The sequence below is a fragment of the Gracilinanus agilis genome, chromosome 3 (genome assembly GCF_016433145.1).
Source record: "Gracilinanus agilis isolate LMUSP501 chromosome 3, AgileGrace, whole genome shotgun sequence".
Classification (NCBI taxonomy): Eukaryota; Metazoa; Chordata; class Mammalia; order Didelphimorphia; family Didelphidae; genus Gracilinanus; species Gracilinanus agilis.
In genome coordinates this window covers 397,361,308-397,381,138 of record NC_058132.1, presented here as the reverse complement: position 1 = coordinate 397,381,138, position 19,831 = coordinate 397,361,308, and the positions used below count along the sequence as shown (strand labels likewise).

Here is a 19,831-nt window from a genome sequence, read left to right as displayed (position 1 = left end):
AACTGATAGAATCATAAATTCACTTAATCATCTGAAAAGCATGACTTAGGGCAGGATGGTGCCAAGGGTAGTGAATTTGACTGAAGAAAACGATCTGTTATTGAAATAATACCTCTTGTCACCACGTGGGAATACTAAGGGCATGGTTCTGTCATCTAGATGTAAATAGGTATTTAATAAAGTGGAAGCAGGGAATATCAGAGATGAGATAGTATTTAGGGAAGGGAAAGTTATGTGGATGAAAAGCTGAATCAAGATGAAGGGAATACTACATTTTAAGTCAGGGTCTAGTTAATTTCTCGAACCATATGATTTGGCTTTGTATTCCCTTCCATAGTTTCATTCACTCTTGAAGTAGGATTCTAAAGAACAGGTCATTTTAGGGGATATTAAAACCAGCTGTCAAAATTACTACTAGTTCTCAGGAAAAAAAAAAGACTGATAGGCTTCACTGACCAACACTTGGGAAAAAATGGAGAAGGTATTTTCTTCAATTCCCCATTTTGAATTTTTGGTATAGCTTAATTTATTAATTTTTAAATCTTAAACACATCTATCTATATGTATTTTACTGGGGAAGGTATGATATTTACAATACAACAAAGAAACTAATTCATCTTGGCTTTGCAGCCTTGGAAATCCTCTCTCTGTTAACCTATCTATGCATCTTACAAAAAGATCTATGTTTTAAAAGTATACTTATTCTTTACTACAAGCTTTAGCATTGTAATAGGGCTAAAAAAGGACCTTTCATGATGGATGCATACAGTCTGCTTAAGAATAAATATCCAATAACTAAGGCTCTGAGCTTTGGCCAAATCTGTTCACTTGAAATCATAATTTCAGTCCATACTGTAGCTAGAAAACTACCACCACTCAATGTAAATAGATCAACTCAATATTTTGTAATGTGCTTTGCACATTTTAAGAGTTTTGATGACCCTTCTCTTTCAAAAACCCAGAGACCCCATCCCCTAATTTGTTTGCACACTTACCTCATGACGAAACACAAAACCTGAGATTCCAGCTACCAGCTCAGCCAAGAACACCAGAGACAAGAACATGGCATACTGGGGGAAGAAGGGACAATATTGAATGTGAAGAATTAAAATCTATTAAAAAATTCTCCTTAGCATAATAAAGAGCTAAAAAGGTCTTAGAGCTCATCTAGTCTGCCTCCTGTCATTTTAAAGCAGAAAAAAATTAAAATCCAGAAAGGTGGCATAATTTGTCCAAGGGTACAGGCAGAGTTGGGACTAGAATTCGGTTCTAATGGCTAGTGTACACATTTTTCTTTCCTGTCCCAAAGGAACTTTCCCCCAAATTTTACTTTCATCTCAAGTTGACAGGTATAGAATAGTGTTCAGTGGTTTTACAGTTTGGGCAGGGGCCATATGGTAACTTCGTAGATCTATAGGTATATTTATACCAGGCTTAAATTCTTTCATTAGGGTAGCAACTATCTCTTTGAAAATACAATTTTCCTCTCTCTTTCTTTTCCCCTTATATTCAAAGTCAATACTTCCCCATTCCTTGGACATATCTTATTAAGAGAAAAAACCTTATTTTTGAGAAGTACTAGATGGATAGTCCTAGTTCACAGTAGGTGGCACACTTTAGACAAAGGACAATGGTATAAGTATACATACATGTGTATGTATATATGTATATATGTGTGTATATACATGTATGTGGAAGACAGAGAACAGCAGTAAATGTATCTTGGCCTCTTGTCTCATTCCTTCTTTGTATGTTTTATTCCTAAAGTAAAAGTAGGGAAGGTGGATGAGGTCCTGTTGTTCATCCCTCCTATGAAGGCTGATAACAAAGAGACCAATTAATAGCATTTGTCAAAGTGGTTTCTTCAAAGTGAACTGAATTCAGACCAAGTTCTATCATCAGATAGCACTGAATGTTGTTGAGTCATTACTTGCCAGGATTAAATCAGACCAACAATGTGGAGCAGAAAGAGTTGCTGTCTCACCCATTCACTGGGTGGCAGATATAGGCTCCATTTAATTCAATCTAACATTAAGTGGGGACCCTGACCTCCCTTCATTTACAAAAACTACTACAGTAATTCTCAGAAATGAAGAGTGTTATGAAAGGAACCCTGAGCACAAAATGTAGACAACTGGCCAGTCAAAACACTAATAATGCCAGCAACATCCCAAACCCAAAGTCTAACCGTCTTTTCTGCTTTCTATCTTGGAAATACACTTTTAACATTGGTCCTGGCAGCTGTTATTTTATGACTACAGTAAGAGACAACTTAAGTGAGTAAAGGGAAGGTGAGTCTAATGTCTCAGAAGAGAGAATCACATTTTGTCTACTGTTAATCATTTTGCCTCTACTCTTTCACATTTCTCTAAATATAAGGTCAGTAAGGAAAGATAACACAACAGCTTTTAAGAGGTGAAAAGCCCAGCAGTAATTCTAGGCCAGGAAAAAGCAACCTGACATTGTACAAACTTTCAGTCGAGCTGTGCTCTGTAACACAGCTGGATTTCCATGGCTTGTGGCTAGACAGTGTTGATTTAGAGAAGGATGAATAGCCAAGTGCAGCCACGGCTGAGACAAGAAAATTGATTTCCCAAAGGGGGATATGGAGGTCACTCCAAATGGAAAGATGCTGGTCAGGTTTCTGAGTTGCAACAAGGCTGCAGGAAGTCTCCAGTGTGGCATGTAAAGCTGGCATCAGGGCATTTTGCCATGAAGTTATAAAGGGCATCTTTATGTTCCCTAGCAACAGCTTTTGCCAGCCAGTCTCTCAAAGGGGACCCGCTATTGCTTTAGTCCTCCTTCTTTGTATTAGGTTTGGCTAAAACTAAATTTTGCTTTGCTTTTAGAGAGGATATGAGGGATAAATGAGACTGTGAATTTTGAGACTTTGAGAATATTGCTCAAAGAATCATCATTTCTTGTCTATGTGCCTTTTCAAAAACGACAGTACAAAGCAATTTCAACATTGCAACACACATCATTGACACACTCACTAGTTTTAACATCCATGGGCTTCCACGACATGTGGCAAAGCATCCAAATAGGCCAAAGACCACAATGGTGGTACCAGTCCCAATGAGTACATAGGGGGCATTGGTGGAGTTCTCTGCAATAAGAGAAATGTATGTGCCCAAAGTAAGCTTGCCCCAGACTCCAACTGCCAGAAGAATAACGCCAGTAATCTGAAAGAGAGGGGGAAAGAAGAAAAAGGGTACAATTTAATTAGGAGAAAGAGTCAGGATTAATACAAAACAACACAATCTTGCTATTTAAAATAAGATATCTAGAGACATCATGGCCATCATTCCAGAATTTCCAAATCATAATGTGCTAAAAATTTTGTAATAAATACAAATTTTAAAAATATCCAACCCTTATTACATCCAATGCCAAACCATGATTTGTGAAATTGATGATGGTTATCTAATGATTAAGACAGCTCAAAGAGGTGATTCAGTTCTTAGTTTTGCAAAATACACAATTTTGCAAATTACAAGCCAAAATCTTCTGTCTATAATAACTTCCTTCTCAAACTGGGTATTTCACACTGACATTTACTTCCGATTCTCCAACACCAGCAATTGTAAAAATACAAGACTTCCTCTTGATATAGTAGAACTGAATTCAAACCCAAGATTTTTACTTACTGTGAGGTCTTGGGCAGGACAGGATATGGCATAGTGGATAAACTACTTGACCTAAGTCAGGAAGGCTCATCTCCCTGAATTAAAATCTAGCCTCAGACTTTTACTAGCTGTGTGACCCTAGGCAAGTCACATCACCCTGTCTACCTCGGTTTCCTCATCTGTAAATTGAGCTGGAGAAGGAAATGGCAAACCATTCCAGTATCTTCGCCAAGAAAACCTCAAATGATGTCAAAGAGTTGGACACAACTGAAAAAACTGCAGAACAACAACAACACGAGGTCTTTGGCAAGTCATTTAACCTTAATAAGACTTTTCTTTTCTCTTCTGTAAAACAAGAAAACAAGGATACCATTGCCTTGGACTATTCTGAGGATAAAATTTGTCTGAATGATACCATAAATTTCAGCTACAGTATTATTATTCCTTGGAGAACTGGATGGCCAATTTCTTCTTTTAGGCTAAATCTTATTAACAAAATTACCATCACAACAAAAATTTCTATATTCTTTTGATAGACTATTTGTGGTTCCTTCCACCTTTTTAGGCAATATTCTATACTGTAAAATTCTAAGATAAAAGAAGAATTTGAATTCTTCTTTTGGATGAAGTGTACTTGTATTTGCCTAAATCCAAAAAATGGATTACTAAATGAGGGCTGGAGAATGCTCATAAATTCTAGAATTTAGCAATACATATTTATTCATATGCACTGCCCTTTTTTATTAGGAGCCAATGATACTCAGGAAGAAGAGTTGGAATATAATTGGAGAAAAGATGGAAGTAGCGATATGGCATCCTTAAAAACATCTAAGCACATAAATCTCATTGCGGATGGTGTTTTGTTATTACTAATAGAGAAATGGGCACTGGAAAGAAGTCAGATGACACTGTTTGGCATTCTCTGCTGACATCTGGTGGACAAGTAGAAAACATTTCTATTTCTTTTCTCTTTTTTTCCCCCCATTTATACCTACTTATTGAAAGAGAATATGAAATTTTATATCCTCTCACATATAGGTGTTTATGTGATGACTTGAGGTTACCATGAAGGTAAGATATGCTTGGGACCTGGATAGGAAAGAATAGTAGATGTGTTTGTGTGTATGAATATGTATATGTATCTATATATGTGTTTGTATATATATATATATATTTATGTTTATAGATGCATTTATCTACATCTATATTTATATCTTGGAATACATATCAGTGAATTACTCCAAAACCAGATCAACCAAGACCACTAGGCAGTCAAGAAAACTTGCTGTATGGTACAGTAATTTAATATTCAATGATTTAGAAGTGCACTCAATATATGTCAAGGGAATTCCATAGACAGTACATACTTGGCACTCATATGGCATTTTATAAAGTCTCTCTCAATATTCTTGTGGACAAGATGGAGAGACCAATCAACCAATCTACAAGTATTCACTAAGTATTTAACTATGTACTATGAACTGTGCCAATGCCAGGGATGCAAAGCCAAAAAAATGCAAGAAATACATGTATATATAAGGATATAGAATACATACAAGAGAAATACATGGAAGTTTAACTGCAATTATATGTAAAAGGTGATGTGTCACAGGCAGTGATGGATTTTGTAAGGCAGAGATGAGGAGAGAATAAATTCCACACTTGAGAAGACCAGTGCAAGATATGGAGATAGGAGATGGATTTCACTCTGTGTGTAAGAGAAACAAAGACAATTCCAGATGGCCTAGACCACGGAATGGAAGAAAAGAAGAAATACTTAACCAAATTAGAAAGATGGGTTCACATGTCATAAAAGGCTAATAAACAGATGGGTTTCTATTTTATCCCACAAGCAACAGAGAACAACTGGAATGTACTAAGTAGGCAAGTGACAAGCTTGGATCTAATGAAATTCATTCTGGTAGTTATTTAGAGAAAATGGATCAGAGTAGGAAGAGACTTGAGCCTGAGAAGGGGTGAGTGAGAAATGCAGTGGAAGTAGAAAGGGCAAAATCTGTAACTGTCTGAATCCTGGGGTGAAGGAAAGTAAGGAGATGTAGAGATGTAGATGACAAGAGGTTCAACTGGACTTGGGATCAGTTAGTTCAAATGGTTGTAAATAGTAGGATCTTCATGTCAATCAATGTCACCACGAAGAGAGGTCTTCAGAGGAGTGTTCCAGGGAGGGGAGCTTGACCTAAGCCCTGTTCTGTTAGACACTGTACTCTTGGATGGCATTAGAGGTATGGTGTCCACACTGAGGGAACAGTTTTGCCATAGCCCACTTACGTCAGATCACAGCTGGCATATCGTGTTCAGATCAGAATGCTGCATTTACAGGACACTGACAAAATGAAGCAAGTTATGAGGATCGGTTTAAGTAACTGGGGACGTTGAAACTAGACAGGAGAAGATATAAGGTGGTGCATGATAACAATCCGAGTATGTGAACGGTGGTCATATGGGGAAGGATTATACTTATTCTCCAAAAGCTACAAAGATACAGATATTAAGAAAATACAGGCTGAAAATAAGGAAAACACTTGTTGACAATTAGAGATGCCAGAAGACAGTAAATTCCTTATCAATGGATATCTTCAAGTACAGACTAGACTACTGCTTCAGGCAGTTAAGGGGATGCTGTAGAAGGAATTCTCATTGAGGAGGACATTGGACTACATGAAACTTGGGTCTCTTTCATCTCAAATTCTGTAAGGTCACCATTTCTGTCCCAAACTTAGGAACACATGGAGTATAAAGTAACCTATACTTTATACTAATAAGCAGAGTCATTGCTGTAACATTAATTCATAAAATTTACATATGTCTATGAATTTATATAAAATTTGTTAATATAGAAAACTTCACTAACATTGATGGGACACTTTGTCTAGCTCTGGGAATCATCTGCAGAGAGATGCTAATTGAACATGTGGGAGTTGATGACATCAGCAAGTGAGATAGTAAGAAGGGAAAAGAGAAAGGGGCCCAATCTGGAGCCTTGGGGGACATACCCACAGAGTTAGTAGACATGTTTTGAATAGATTCAGCAAAGGCGACTAAACAGGGGAAATCACACAAGTAGGAGGAGAACCAGGAGAGAATAGTGTCATAAATATCTAAACAGGAGAGAATATCTAGGAGGAAAGAGTGATCAACAGTCAAAAGGCCACAGAGAGGTCAAAAAGGATGAGAAACGAGAAAAAATGGTTATGAGATTAGTAATTTAAAATTTAGGGATAATGCTGGTGAACAGTTTCAGTTGAATCATGAGCCCCAAAGCCAGACTATAAAGGATTTAAAAAGAGTGAGCAGGGATGGAATAGAAACATCTACTATATATTGGCTTTCTCAAGTTTAGCTCAGAAGGAAAGGAAATATACAGGATACTACCTAGCTAGTAGGAATGTTTAGATCAAATTTTTTTAATGAATATGTTTGTAGGAAGCAGTGGGGCAATTTTTTAGAGAAGATGGTAAAGGATAAGACCAAAGTTACATTTTAAGGGGTTTGTCTTGGCAAGGAGAAGAGCTGCCTCTTTTCAAGATGGGGCTGAAGAAAAAAAGAGTAGTGGAGGAAGATGTTTCAGTGACATGGGATGGGGGGGAGAGCTCTCAGTGAATGGCCTCAAGTTTTTTAGCATAGTCTAAAGCGAAGTCCTCAGTTAAGGGCATATGAGAGCTTGGGGAGGGAAGTAGGTGCGGTGGAAGCCCTGAGAAGAGAAGAAAAGGTATAGAATAATCATTGCAGTTCTTGGATCGCCAGACAATATGCTTCCCTGTTCTTACCTTGAAGCTGATTTTAGCCTGTTTCTTAGGTCTACAATGAAATAAAACATGCTCTTTCAGTCCTTAACTCTACCCCCAGCCCCAAGAATAATCAGTTTTGTCAACTGCATGTGAACTGTTCATTTTCTTTTTCCTTCTCTGCAATACATCCATTTTCTCAAGGAGAATATTCTCTGCTTTGGGGAATGCTAGATCTATAGTATGGTCATGGATATGGAATGGACATTTTTTATTTTCCATTACTAGGACAGGCTTCATAACTCCCTAAGGCAGTTGTTTTTTGCTGGGAATTTAAAGAGACACCCATTCTCCAAATAAGTCAATATACTTTATTTTAATGACTATGCCAGTTTTTTTTTTCTTTAAGAAAAAAATTACTTTTCCTTCCAATCAAAGAAAACACAGCAAACTCTGTGGTTTCAGAAAAAGACACAGCAGAGACATAAGGTAAACCACATTATGTGGCCTGGTAAAACACTACCACCTTACAACCTCTAGAGTCAACCACAAGTCACCACATCTAATAGAACCATCCATCAACAGCAGTGTTTAGGGTTTACCATTTCTGAGAATCAGAGCCCTGGGGCTGGAAGGGATTTTAGAGATCATTTAATTCAACTCTAATGGTTTTAGTTCAACCTTTAGTACACAGGTTCTTAATCTTTTGTGTATATCATGGTCCTTTCTTATAATATGGTGAAGTTTACTACTATAGTTTGTTGTCTACATTCTTAATTGAAGGAAATTCTAAATTTCAGTTAGAAGTTTGTGAAAATAAAAACATATTTTTTTCCTTACATACATTCATGGATTTAAGAGCTTCTGGTCTAGTAAATACTTCAGAATTTATATTTGCATTTGGTCCTGAAAGTGACATGAGCGTTAAGGAAACTGAAATCTGAGAACCTGTCCAAAATCAAGTAGGTAGTAAATAGAAGAGTAAGGATTTTCACCAGGTTTTCTAATTCCAAACTCATTATTCTTTCCATCATTACATACTTCCATCTATGGTAGCAGCTCAAAATTTATGGTTACTAGATCACATTTGGTTATTTTAAGTGTAAGTCTAATGACCAAGAAGAATTTTATAAAAAAGAAAATATTCCTTTGCAAAAACAGCTAGACCAATAATTGGGAATGTCTGTATGCAGTTATTAAGATAACAATTTTTGCAATACTATCCAATTATCTATTTCAAATATTGCTATAAAATTCTCTAGGCTGGACTGAATCATTTTAGTCTTAAAAGAAACTGGAGAGGATGGCAGAGTGCCAAGTAGTGGAGCAAAATGGCTTTTTTTTTTTGCTCCTCTGCTCCTATTAGATCAGTTCATCTAAGACAAATACATAGAAGGCTATGTATATCTTATGACACATATATGTTTATATCTATACATATCACATACAGCTTCACTTAGTATAGACCATATATGATTTATTGTTCAATAACAATATTCCTTACACCATGGTTACACAAAAAGTTGATGTAACCCAGGGAAATAATAAACAGAATCAGAGAATTGTTAAGTCTGGAAAGACTGTGGAAATCATTTGAGTTCAATGCCTTCATGACTGTTTATTCCTCAACTGCTTATGCTTTAATATTCTGGCTCAGTTGCTCTTACTCCATACTCCATCTCATCAAGGGTCAAGGTGCATTATGAAATGCTATAGGAGATTCCATGACCTCTCTATCTCACATTCTTTTTAGTTAGAAAGGGATCAATATTTCCTCTCTACCATATCCACATAAGACTATTTTAATAATGTCTTATAAGCAATTTATATATATATGTATATATGTCATATTATATATTTACAAGTATTCTAAGCCATTTATTTAACATAAAAGTTGTTTGCCATAATCATTTTTCTTTTTAGTTAGGACCTGCGCTTTCAATGGTATAAGAAATTCCCCGAGGAAACACAATCCTTCCAGATCAGCATCTTTTTTGCAAACTGAATCAATCAACAAGTATTTATTAAATACCTACTATGTCCCAGGCACTGTGCTAGGAGTTGGGGATAAATGAAACAATTCCTATTGGATAGAAGTTTCCATACTAATGGAAGAGACAAATGCTTATATAAAATATACTCTATTAAATATGAAATCAATACTATATATATAGAGAGAGATATCTAGGTATATGTGTTTATATGTATGTGTCTATGTATATATGTGTTAAATATGAGGTAGTTTTGGAGATAGAGCACGAGCAGTTGTAATCATTAGGAAAAGCTTCTTGAGGAAGCTTTTGGTTTATTTGTTTGTTTTGCAACTGAATTCTGGTCTGACTAGGCTGGAGGTACACTGGCCACTCATCTGACAAATCCAATACCAATCGGCACAGAAGCTTACCCTTGCTCCGTTTTTCTGCCCTCGGCCAATTCTTCCTCCTTAAGTAGCTTGGTGGTGCTCCACTATATTAATGCAGATGCCTAACTGGCTTTAGCCCTACTGAACTCCAAGGATGGTCAACAGTCTGCTACCAGAGAAGTGAAAGAAGTCTAAAATGAGTGCAGCCAGGTAGAAAATAAGATGTCTGAGAAATATCAATCATGTTCTCCTTCTTAAATGGAGGCAGAAAGAACAAGTGAGGTTTGAAAAACAAGGCTGACTAGAAGATGATGAGGTTTCTCAATGAGGACTTTACTGAAAGGCATGGTGGAGAAGCCAGAGAAATCCAGAGTGAGTATAGCTGTGTGGGAAATGAGATTTCTGAGGAGGTGTCTGCCTCTGGGATCCACCAGCCTCAGTCTCCCTAGAAGTAAGGGCTCTAGGCGTACATCATCCCCAGAAAGTAGATCTTAAAGAAAGAGAGCGAATCACTGAGGCCAGAATAAGAAGGGGCTGCATTCTCATGCTGGGAGAGTCAGTGCCAAGGTACAGAGTAGTGGATAAAGTGCCATGACTAAGGGACAGAGAGAAGAAAAGGCCAGTGGAGTGAGATCACAGAGTATAGGAGGGGAAGCAATGTCCAAATGAAGCTGAAAGGAAAGGATGTGGTTAGGCTACAAAGGACTTGAGAGCTCAACAGAGGAGTTTTATTTTATCCTTCAGGGGAACAGGAAGCATAACACAGGAGCTGAGTGGGTATGGGAGTCACAAAGTCAGGATTTAGGAAAATGTTCTTTGGCAGCAGTGTACAGGATGCACCCAAAGGGTGAAAGACTTGGCAAGAAGCAATAACAACCTGAAGTGGGGGCTAGGCATGAGAGCAAAGTGAAAGGGCTGGATTTGAGTATTGTAAAAGTATTCATGGCAACAGTTGGCAACTGATTTGACATATGTGGAAAGGGAGGAGTCCAGGGTAATCCCTAGATCTGTGTTGGTGAACTTATGGCACATAAGTTGGAGGGGCTGCTCCCCTCCTCCTCCTCATACTTTTCTGAGGACATTTCTCACATGACCCACCCCTCTGCCCAGCTGCCCAATGGGAGTGCTTCCTCCCTCCTCTGTCTAGGATAAGGAAGCAGCTCACATGCCACATGAGAGTTGCAGTTTGGGCACTTGGTCTATAAAAGGTTTGCCATTTCTGCCCTACATTAGGAACCGGAGACACTATGAAATTTCAGTTAGAGACTAGTGAAAATAAAGGTGGTTTCCCTCCCACCCAAATTCACAAGCTCCCTGAAATCTTCCCACTGACTCAAATTAAGAATCCTTGGATCAGGGGTAAAGATAATGAGTTCAGTTTTGGAGAGAGTTGCCTAGGACACAGAGATTAAACAACTTGTCCAATGCCATATAGTCAGTAGGTGCCAAGAGGTGAGAGCCAAAAATAAGTCTTCCTGGGTCCAAGATCAGCTCTCTCTCTACCCCACACACTGATTTGCTTACAACTTAACAGAAATAATTTTAACATTGCCACTATAGTTCATGTGAAACACTTCACTACATCCTTTACTTTATTTTTTTAAATATGGCATTTAGGAAATTCAAGCTATCAGAACTATAAATACAAGCAAAGGTCAATTTGAAAGCCTGGAGTTGTTATCAAGAAAAGACACCCACAAGAAACTATGTAAGGGTAGAAATGATAACACACAGAAACCTTAAGCCAGAAATGCATGTTCAAGTTGAAAAGATGAATGGAAGGATTCCAACTCTAATGGCTTAATGAAAACTATAGTCTAATTGTCTCTGGAGGTTTGTGGGCCATTTAATTAGCACTCAAGTGACTATACTATGCACATCAATATTATGAAGTTCTTTTTATTTACCAGATCATTTTGCAACTTCTGTTTTCTAAAGTAAGAAATATGTGAAATAAAAATATACTGGTAATCTTAATAATTATATTACATATATTCCTGGAAATGGGGATGCTAAAAAAGCAAAGGTCAGATGCATCTCTCCAACTAATTTATAGCAGAGGAAGAAAAAAAATCTCCCTGTGTTATACAAATTCAATTTTATTTAGGTACTTTAGAAACAATGAAGATCAAATACAGAGAAATGAAAATCTTCCAGGATCTTTAGCTTATTCTTTAACATTTAATCAATTTTAGTTTAAATGTAGCACATTTAAAATGTAAGAATTCCATTAGTAGTTTATTTTAAAAATTGAAAAATGGGTATTTTTCAAAATTTATTGATATGTCTATTGGTTACACTTTGGAAGTGTGACCCAATAAGACTATGGAATACTCAAAAGGTATACTGTAGACTTTATTTTAAAAACAAATTTGAATAAATTTGAACTTTAAAAATAAAGGTCCCAGCTGTGTGACCCTGGGCAAGTCACTTGACCCCCACTGCCCACCCTTACCACTCTTCCATCTAGGAACCAATACACAGAAGTTAAGGGTTCAAAAAAAATAAAGGGCATTTGGTATCTAGGGCCTTTTTTTTTTCCTTACATGCTCTCTTTTAAAAAGAAACCAGAATAAAAAGAGAATAGAAGATTCAATGGGGTAGCCTTCATAATTTCATTTATATCTTCATATAGTCTTCCAAAGATGAGCATTTTGTTCATTGTAATCATAAAAATGCCCTCTATATACAAAGGTAATATTGTTAACTCCATATTAGCAGGATGTGTGTTTTGAGGGTATTTTTTTTATGAAAACAGTGTGTACTAATTTATCCATACTCTTCTGCACAGCTGTCCTTGTGACAATGGTCTAGAATTGCATTATCAAGACAATAAATATTTATCATGCACCTACTATGTCTTAGCTATTGTATGTATATATAGGAGAGAGAGAAGAAATAATCTTAAGACATGATTCTAGATAAACTTTTCAACTAGATCAGTAGGCTTCAAAATAAGAACTGAGTCAAAGCAGCATATGGAGGGTGAGAAGATGCCATCCTCATTGTGGATCATGAGGCTCATCTACAACTCAACCAGATCTATCCTTGTCTAGTAAACTACTGTAATCTATCTGCTCCCACTGCTATGCAGTCTCTCAATCTCCCCTCTTCTGAGCCCTGTGAGGGCCCTTCCTTCAAGGACTAGCAAGGACTTTCAGAAGCTGCACAAATGCTAACAGGCCACACCACTATTATCATTTGCCCCTCAGGTAATGTCACTGCTGAAGATTCTGCACTTCTGGCTAGTGATCAATGAAATTCAAATTCTCTTTTATTCATCTTGCATGCCTAATTATTTAGGACAGATAGGCATAAATACATTATAATCTATTGTTAATAGATTATATTCCATATATTCATTATAATATATCACATATATTATATACAAGATAAAATTACATTATTTCCCCCCCAGAACCTACCCCTTTTCAAACTTCCCTAGGATATCACCATTCTTTCAGTCATCCATGTCCTCACAAACTCAGTGCCATCTTCCACTCTTCAAATTCCTTCACTCCACAAATTAAATGAGTTGCTGGATCTTGTTTCTCCTTCCTCAACATTCCTCATATATTTCTCCTCTCTATTCACAATGCCTTAGATATAGTAATCAAGTAATAGTAATAAACCTGATGATTACTATTCCTAAGGCATTGTGCCAGATGCAGGAGATACACAAAGGTGAAAAATGACAATCCTTTTCCTCATGGAGCTCAGTTTAGTAGGGAGATAAGACATAAATGCAAAATAAACAAATAAAAGTTTGAGGAAATAAGCATCACACCCGAATATAAAATTATATAGGAAAGCAAATATTTTTTCTAGAAGGAATACTATTAAAATCTATTAAAAATGGGTATGTGTTAGACAAGACTGAACTATCAAAACTGCCACCTCTCAGACCCAGTTAGAAAATGTGCCCTCTCTTAACTGATATAGCCTTTATCCAAGTTCAAGCCCTCATTATACCTGGCCTGAACTATCCTAATAGTTTAATTGGTCTCCCTGCTTCTAGGCTCTCCTATTCCCAATCTATCCTTCCTACAATTGCCAAAGTGCCAAAATGCAAATTTGGGTATACACTCCCTTATTAAAAAAATCTTCAGGGATTCCCTCTTGCTTCTGAGATAAGACACCCCTCAGCTCAGCATTTAAAGGTTTGCACTCCAACCTACCATTCCAGGTTTATTTCATATTACTCCCTTATTTTCCATTTTCAGTTAAATGACTGCTAACTGTCCCTGATAGACAATTCTCTCTTCCATGTTTGTACCTTTGCACAGGCAGGCCTACATTCCTGGAATGCATTTCCCCCTCATCTTTTTCAAATCTCTAGGTTCCTTCCAGGTAATAGTTCAAGTGCTGTCTCCTATACTTTTTTCTCTTCTGATCCTCCCAGTGGTCAGTGTTTTCTATTTCTTGAAATAATTTTGTAGAACTTTGTATTTATATCTCTGTGATTACTGTATTCTCTGCTTCCTCCCCTGCAGCATGCAAGGTACTTGACACAGGGACAGATTCCCTTTTGTCTCTGAATCCCCAGTGTCTAGCACAGCACCCTAAAAAGGGCAGTGGCTTAATAAACATTCAATGAAGCTGAATTTTTAATAAAAGCAGCCAAGGGAGCCTTGTGGGAGGAGGTTGGATTTCTGCTGAGTACAAACACTACCATCTTCTCAGCAGCTATAGGAATGTAACACCTCACATCCCCTCTACCCTCCTTTTGATTCCTGGAACCATAATCAAATCAATGGTGCCATGGATCCTGGAAAGAGTATATAAACCCATTACTACTCAGCAACCATGCTACTATCCAACCCATGGCACATTGTACTTATACATTTTCATTCCTTCATCTCTTCTTTTGTCCATTCCTTCCTTCCTTATTCATGCTTGGGGGCAGGAGACTAATGGCACAAAGGCAAGGGACTAACAAGTGTGGGATCTGTGTGGAATCAGTGAAGAAGTTAATTTGGGGAGAGTAGTATGTGTAAGGAAGTCATAGATAATGAGGTTGGGGCGGGATAGTGGAAGCCTTGTATGCCAGACCAAGGAGTTCACATTTCTCAAGATGTCATTTAAGGTTTCTTAACAAGTCTGTAACCATCAAGTTTCTTCTCTACTTATATCTCCCAAATCTTCTCTTCTCTCATCCCTGACTCTCAACTAAAGACCTCGCTGAGAGCCAACTCCAGCCTATCTAAGAATGGTTTTTACATCTTTATTTTAATTGAAAAAAAATACTCAACTCATAGGCCATATGTGGCTCATGGGCCTTAATGCATAGACCCAATGGATGCTTCTCAGTCTCAGCTTTGTCCTAGGGCTTCTTTTCTTTGTCTGCTCACTTGATGGTTCATAAGGAGCCAAAGGTTTGATGATCTTCTCTATATAGATGAGTACAGTTTCTTTCTTGAGGTTCCAGGTCTACATTACCAACTATTTACATTTTAAGCTAGATAAACTAGATATCTCCTAGACATCGAATTCATTTGTCTAGAATAATATAATCTTTTCCCCGAAAATAATCATCTTTCCTGAGCTTTTTTATTTCCATAAAGATATACACTCATCCTCCCAGTCTCCCAGATTCAAAATTTCAGCATTATCCTTGATTCGGCATTCTCCCTCACTCCAAGTAAACCATCACTTGTCGAATCTTGCCACTTCTGACTTGACAACCTCTCTAACAGCCACCCTTCTTACTACTCAGCCATTAGCTTGGCACAGATACTCATCATCTCTTGCCTGGACAATATCCTAATAACTGGTCTTTCTGCCTCAAAGTCTCTTCCTACTCTAACCCAGTCTCCATACATTTGTCGAAGTGATTTTCCTTATGTGCAAATATGACAATATTACTTTCCTATTCACTAAACTCCAGTGGCTACATATCACCTGTAGAATAAAAAATAAACTATTTGGCTTTTGAAGCCCTTTACAAGGCCCTAACCTATCTTTCCGGGCTCATTATAGGATACTTCCCTTTGCTCACTCTAAAGTGCAGTTAAACTAGTTTCTATCTCTGATAACATCCCATCTCTCCTTCCAGTGACTCTGCACTGGTTCCATCTAATTATTTCTTCTTCATCTGTCTCACAGAAACATCATTTACTATAAGTTTTTTCCTTAAAAAAAAAAAAGTTTTTTCCTGACTCCACCAATTGTTAGTACTCTCTCCTTCCTCATCTTGTATTTATTTTGCATTGATTCTATATATATTTATGTGTTATCTCCAGTAGAATCTAAGTTCCTTGGAGTAAGAACTTGTTTCTTTTTCTTTTTTGGCCTATATATACTCAATACTTGGCCTAAAATAGGTATTTAATAAATGGCTCCTGACTGATTAAATTCAATTGCTTTTTTTTAGGACAATTAACTTTGTAGTAACATATAGGATGTAATCAGATATTATTATGAAGATTCTTTTAGTGAAAATAGAAGAGATTTCAGAGGAGAAAAAAGTCTTTATGACTGATTGAATTTGGGAAGCAAGGAAGAAGGAAAAGTCAAAGATGGCTATAGAGTTCTTAAATGGTTTGACTATTGATACCAATAGCAGAAACAGATAAGTGAGAAGAGCTTTTTTCAAGGAAAAGGAATAAGGCACTCTGTTTCAGAAAGAATAAAGGCAAAATTTGAGTAAGGGGGTTGTATAGTTGGAAAATCTTAAACCCCCGGAACTGCATTGCCCAAAATTCCTTTCTGTATCACCCACAATTCCTTTTCCTTTCTGTTTACATGTGTCTTTTGCGTGATTGTATATAAGTTTTGGGTAACGCCCCTCTAGCTCTCTTTTGCATGTGAATTGAGTGGTGACTGATCCTTGAGGCCCTAGCTCTCTCTTCCACGTTAAGCGAGTGGGGAACGTTCCCTGTGTTCTCTAGTTCTCTAGTTAAATATTAAAACATCTCTATAAATATTATACTTTGGAGATATTGAATATTAATTTTAAAATCCACAGGACTTAGACATCATTTAGTCCAAGAACTTAATTTCTTAACGAGTTTGAACTGGTAATGTATTATCTAAAAGGTAAAACTCACTAAGTGGTTAGAGATCTGAGACTAGTAATCGGGAAAGACATGTAAGATGTCATTACAGGAGTCAAGCCATAAGAGATGATCATTGATGCCATCCTGGTAGTGGTCTCTCCAAAGGAATACAGAGACAGAGATAAGAAAAGACCAAAAGCTAACGTTGGGAATACCCATATTTAGGATTTGGGAGGAAAAAGAACCTTCTGCCTCAAAGGAGGCAGAATGAACTTATATAGCAAGTATGGAGAGGGGGCAGCTAGGTGGCTCAGTGGAATGAGAGCCAGACCTAGAGAAGGGAGGACCTGGGTTCAAATCTGGCCTCAGACACTTCCTAGCTGTGTGACCCTGGGCAAGTCACTTAACCCCCATTGCCTAATCCTTTACCACTCTTCTGCCTTGGAACCAATATACAGTATTGAGAAGGTAAGGGTTTAAAAAAAAAAGAGAGAGAGTATAGAGAAAAGCTGTGATGGTACAGATGCCAAGGAGAGAGAAAGAGTTTCAATATGGAAGGTCAAAAGGGGATGTGGATGAGGTGTACAGATGGATGGTGATTAAACAATGTAAGAATAAACTTGGTTTCAGTGGCATCATATTCTGCTCCACCTAAAACAGTCTATACATGCCCCTCTTTAGTTAATCACCTTCATTTATATTTTGTATTTAAAATATTACTTTTATTGAAGAACTGTTGGAGTCAAGTTCACTGGTCAGAAATAAGAATATTAGCACAAAATAAACCTTATTCGAGAGTTAGAGTTTAAGTTTTCACTTAGATTTTAAAAGAGACTTTTGCCAAGGAATGTTGTTCAGGTTGTGTACCACATAGTTATAAGTATTCAAAAAAAAAAACATAAATGGATCCAAATCTGACAGTTCATTGGTCCCAGATACAGTATGCTTGGATTCTCAAATTGTTAAGTAGAGTAAATGATCATTTCATGGTCAACCAGATTTCTTTATGCCTGGCTAACTTTAAGACTCCACTAATTAGCTAAGTGTTCAAAGGCAAGGCAATTAACCTTCCTGTACCTTCCTGTATCCTGATTCCAAATGAATGGACTGGAGGAAATTATGTCTAGGATAACTTCCATCTCTAATATGCTATGATTTTATGAGAAATAACTATCAGATTATATAAAGACTATGATCAAAAGGAAATGTGAAGACTTACCTAATGCCTGAGAAAGCTTTTAGTCTCAGGTGTGTGGGTAGGTATAAGATGTTTTTCAAATTAGAAATATGCTGAATGTGTGTGGGGGGGGGTGGGTATATTCTGATTCTCTGCTAAGAATTAGTTTTTTGCAGATTCCTTAGTATTTTCTAAGTACATCATCATGTCATCAAAAAAGGAGAAATCATTTCACCTCCTCTTTAACTACATTTCATGTCCTTCTCTTCTTAATTATACTGTTAGAATTTTTATATAGAAAGAATATGGAAATATAGAATTTCTGCATCTCAATTATTTTACATATGTGTATCAAATAAGTGAGAGGAGAGGGCAAGACCTTGCTTTAGGTCTACATTTATTGAGAAGGTTTCTGCCATATCCCAATTGCATACAAACCTTGCTTTTGAGATAATTTTTATTGTAAAAAAATTTCCTCTATGTCTATATTTCATAAGGTTTCTAGTACAAGTGGGTTGCTAAGTGTTATAGTGGGAAACCCATTGAATTTGGTCTCAGGAAGACCCGAGTTTGAATCTTTTCTCAGACACTTGTGAATTGCGACTCTGGGCAAATCATTTAACTTCTCCCAGCCTCCTTTTTGACATCTTTAAAGTGAGGATAATATTACCCACCTCACAGGGTAATTGTGAGGATCAAATGAGATAATATATGTAAGACTGTTTTGTAAACTGTAAAGCATTACATAAATACAAGCTGCTATGATGATGATGATGGTGATGATGTTGCATTCTTTTTTTCTGCATCTTTTGAGATAAATATTTTTAATATGATTATATTGACTTGTTTCTTAATTTTGAACCATTCTTGCATCTCTGATATAAAATCCCATGTGGTCATATTAATGAATGATTTCCTGGATAATTTGTTATATCTGACTGGATTTAATTTAATATTTTGGAATTGATATTTATTGATATTATTCTATAGTTCTTTCTTTATATTTCTATGATTTAGGCATTAGGACCATATATGCCTTACAAAAGGAGGCATATTTGTAGTATTAGTAGTTATAATTTGTAGTATTCTTCAAAAGTATATCAAAATCTTCCTGAGAATATGTCAGGACTAGTAATTTTGTTCTTCAGTAATTCCTTCACAGCTAAATTCTATTCCTTTTCTAGGATTACATTATTTAAGATGTCTGTTGTTTGTTTGAATATTCTTTTTAAAAGTAATTGTCTGTCTTTGGGGTTCTCTATTTTGTTGGCATATAACTGCATAATTGATTCTAACAGTTCTTTTTTATTCTATTATTTCTGTTATCGCTTTGTTATTTTCAGTATTTGTGGTTACAAATTTTATTTTCTCCCCTTTTCTAAAGTTCACTAAAGGATGATCAATTTTGTTAGTTTGTTCAAAGAACTAACAAGTTTTAGTTTTGTTTTATCAGTCCTATAATCTTATTGATTTTCAATATAACTATTTTCCTTCTAATTTCAAGATTTTTTCTTTTATGCTTATTTTGGGACAGTTTCTTGAGTTCCTAATTATCATAAATGTATAATCACTTTATTAATCCTCTCTTTTTTGTTTTGTTAGTATATATATTTAGGGATATACATTTTTCTATGAATACTGCTTTAGTTGCATCACAGAAATTTTTAAAGTTATCTCATCACTGTCACTTTCACCTAATTACTGTTACAATAATTTATCCTTCGATCTACTCATTATTTAGGTTTCATTACATCTCCATTTAGGGCTATATTTTGTTTGTGCTCCCAAATTAATTACTATTTTATTGTGTTATATATAGTCTATAAATAATGCATAATATTTCTGCCTTTTTACATTTATTTGAAATTCCTGTGTCCTAATACAAGGTCAATTTTTTATTAAAATGTCATGGGATACTC

At 36.4% G+C, this 19,831-nt stretch overlaps 1 protein-coding gene across 1 annotated transcript in view; it reads right to left on the bottom strand.

The window, feature by feature from the left end:
* The window catches only part of TSPAN7 (tetraspanin 7), a 110,713-nt gene that overhangs the window by 24,273 nt on the left and 66,609 nt on the right, over positions 1–19,831 (bottom strand). Inside the window, exons 2-3 of the mRNA XM_044670166.1 lie at positions 2,997–3,185; positions 996–1,070 (exon numbers count right to left, since the gene is read on the bottom strand). Of these exons, the coding sequence (XP_044526101.1) occupies positions 996–1,070; positions 2,997–3,185 (264 nt within the window). The remainder of the gene's footprint in view (positions 1–995; positions 1,071–2,996; positions 3,186–19,831) is intronic.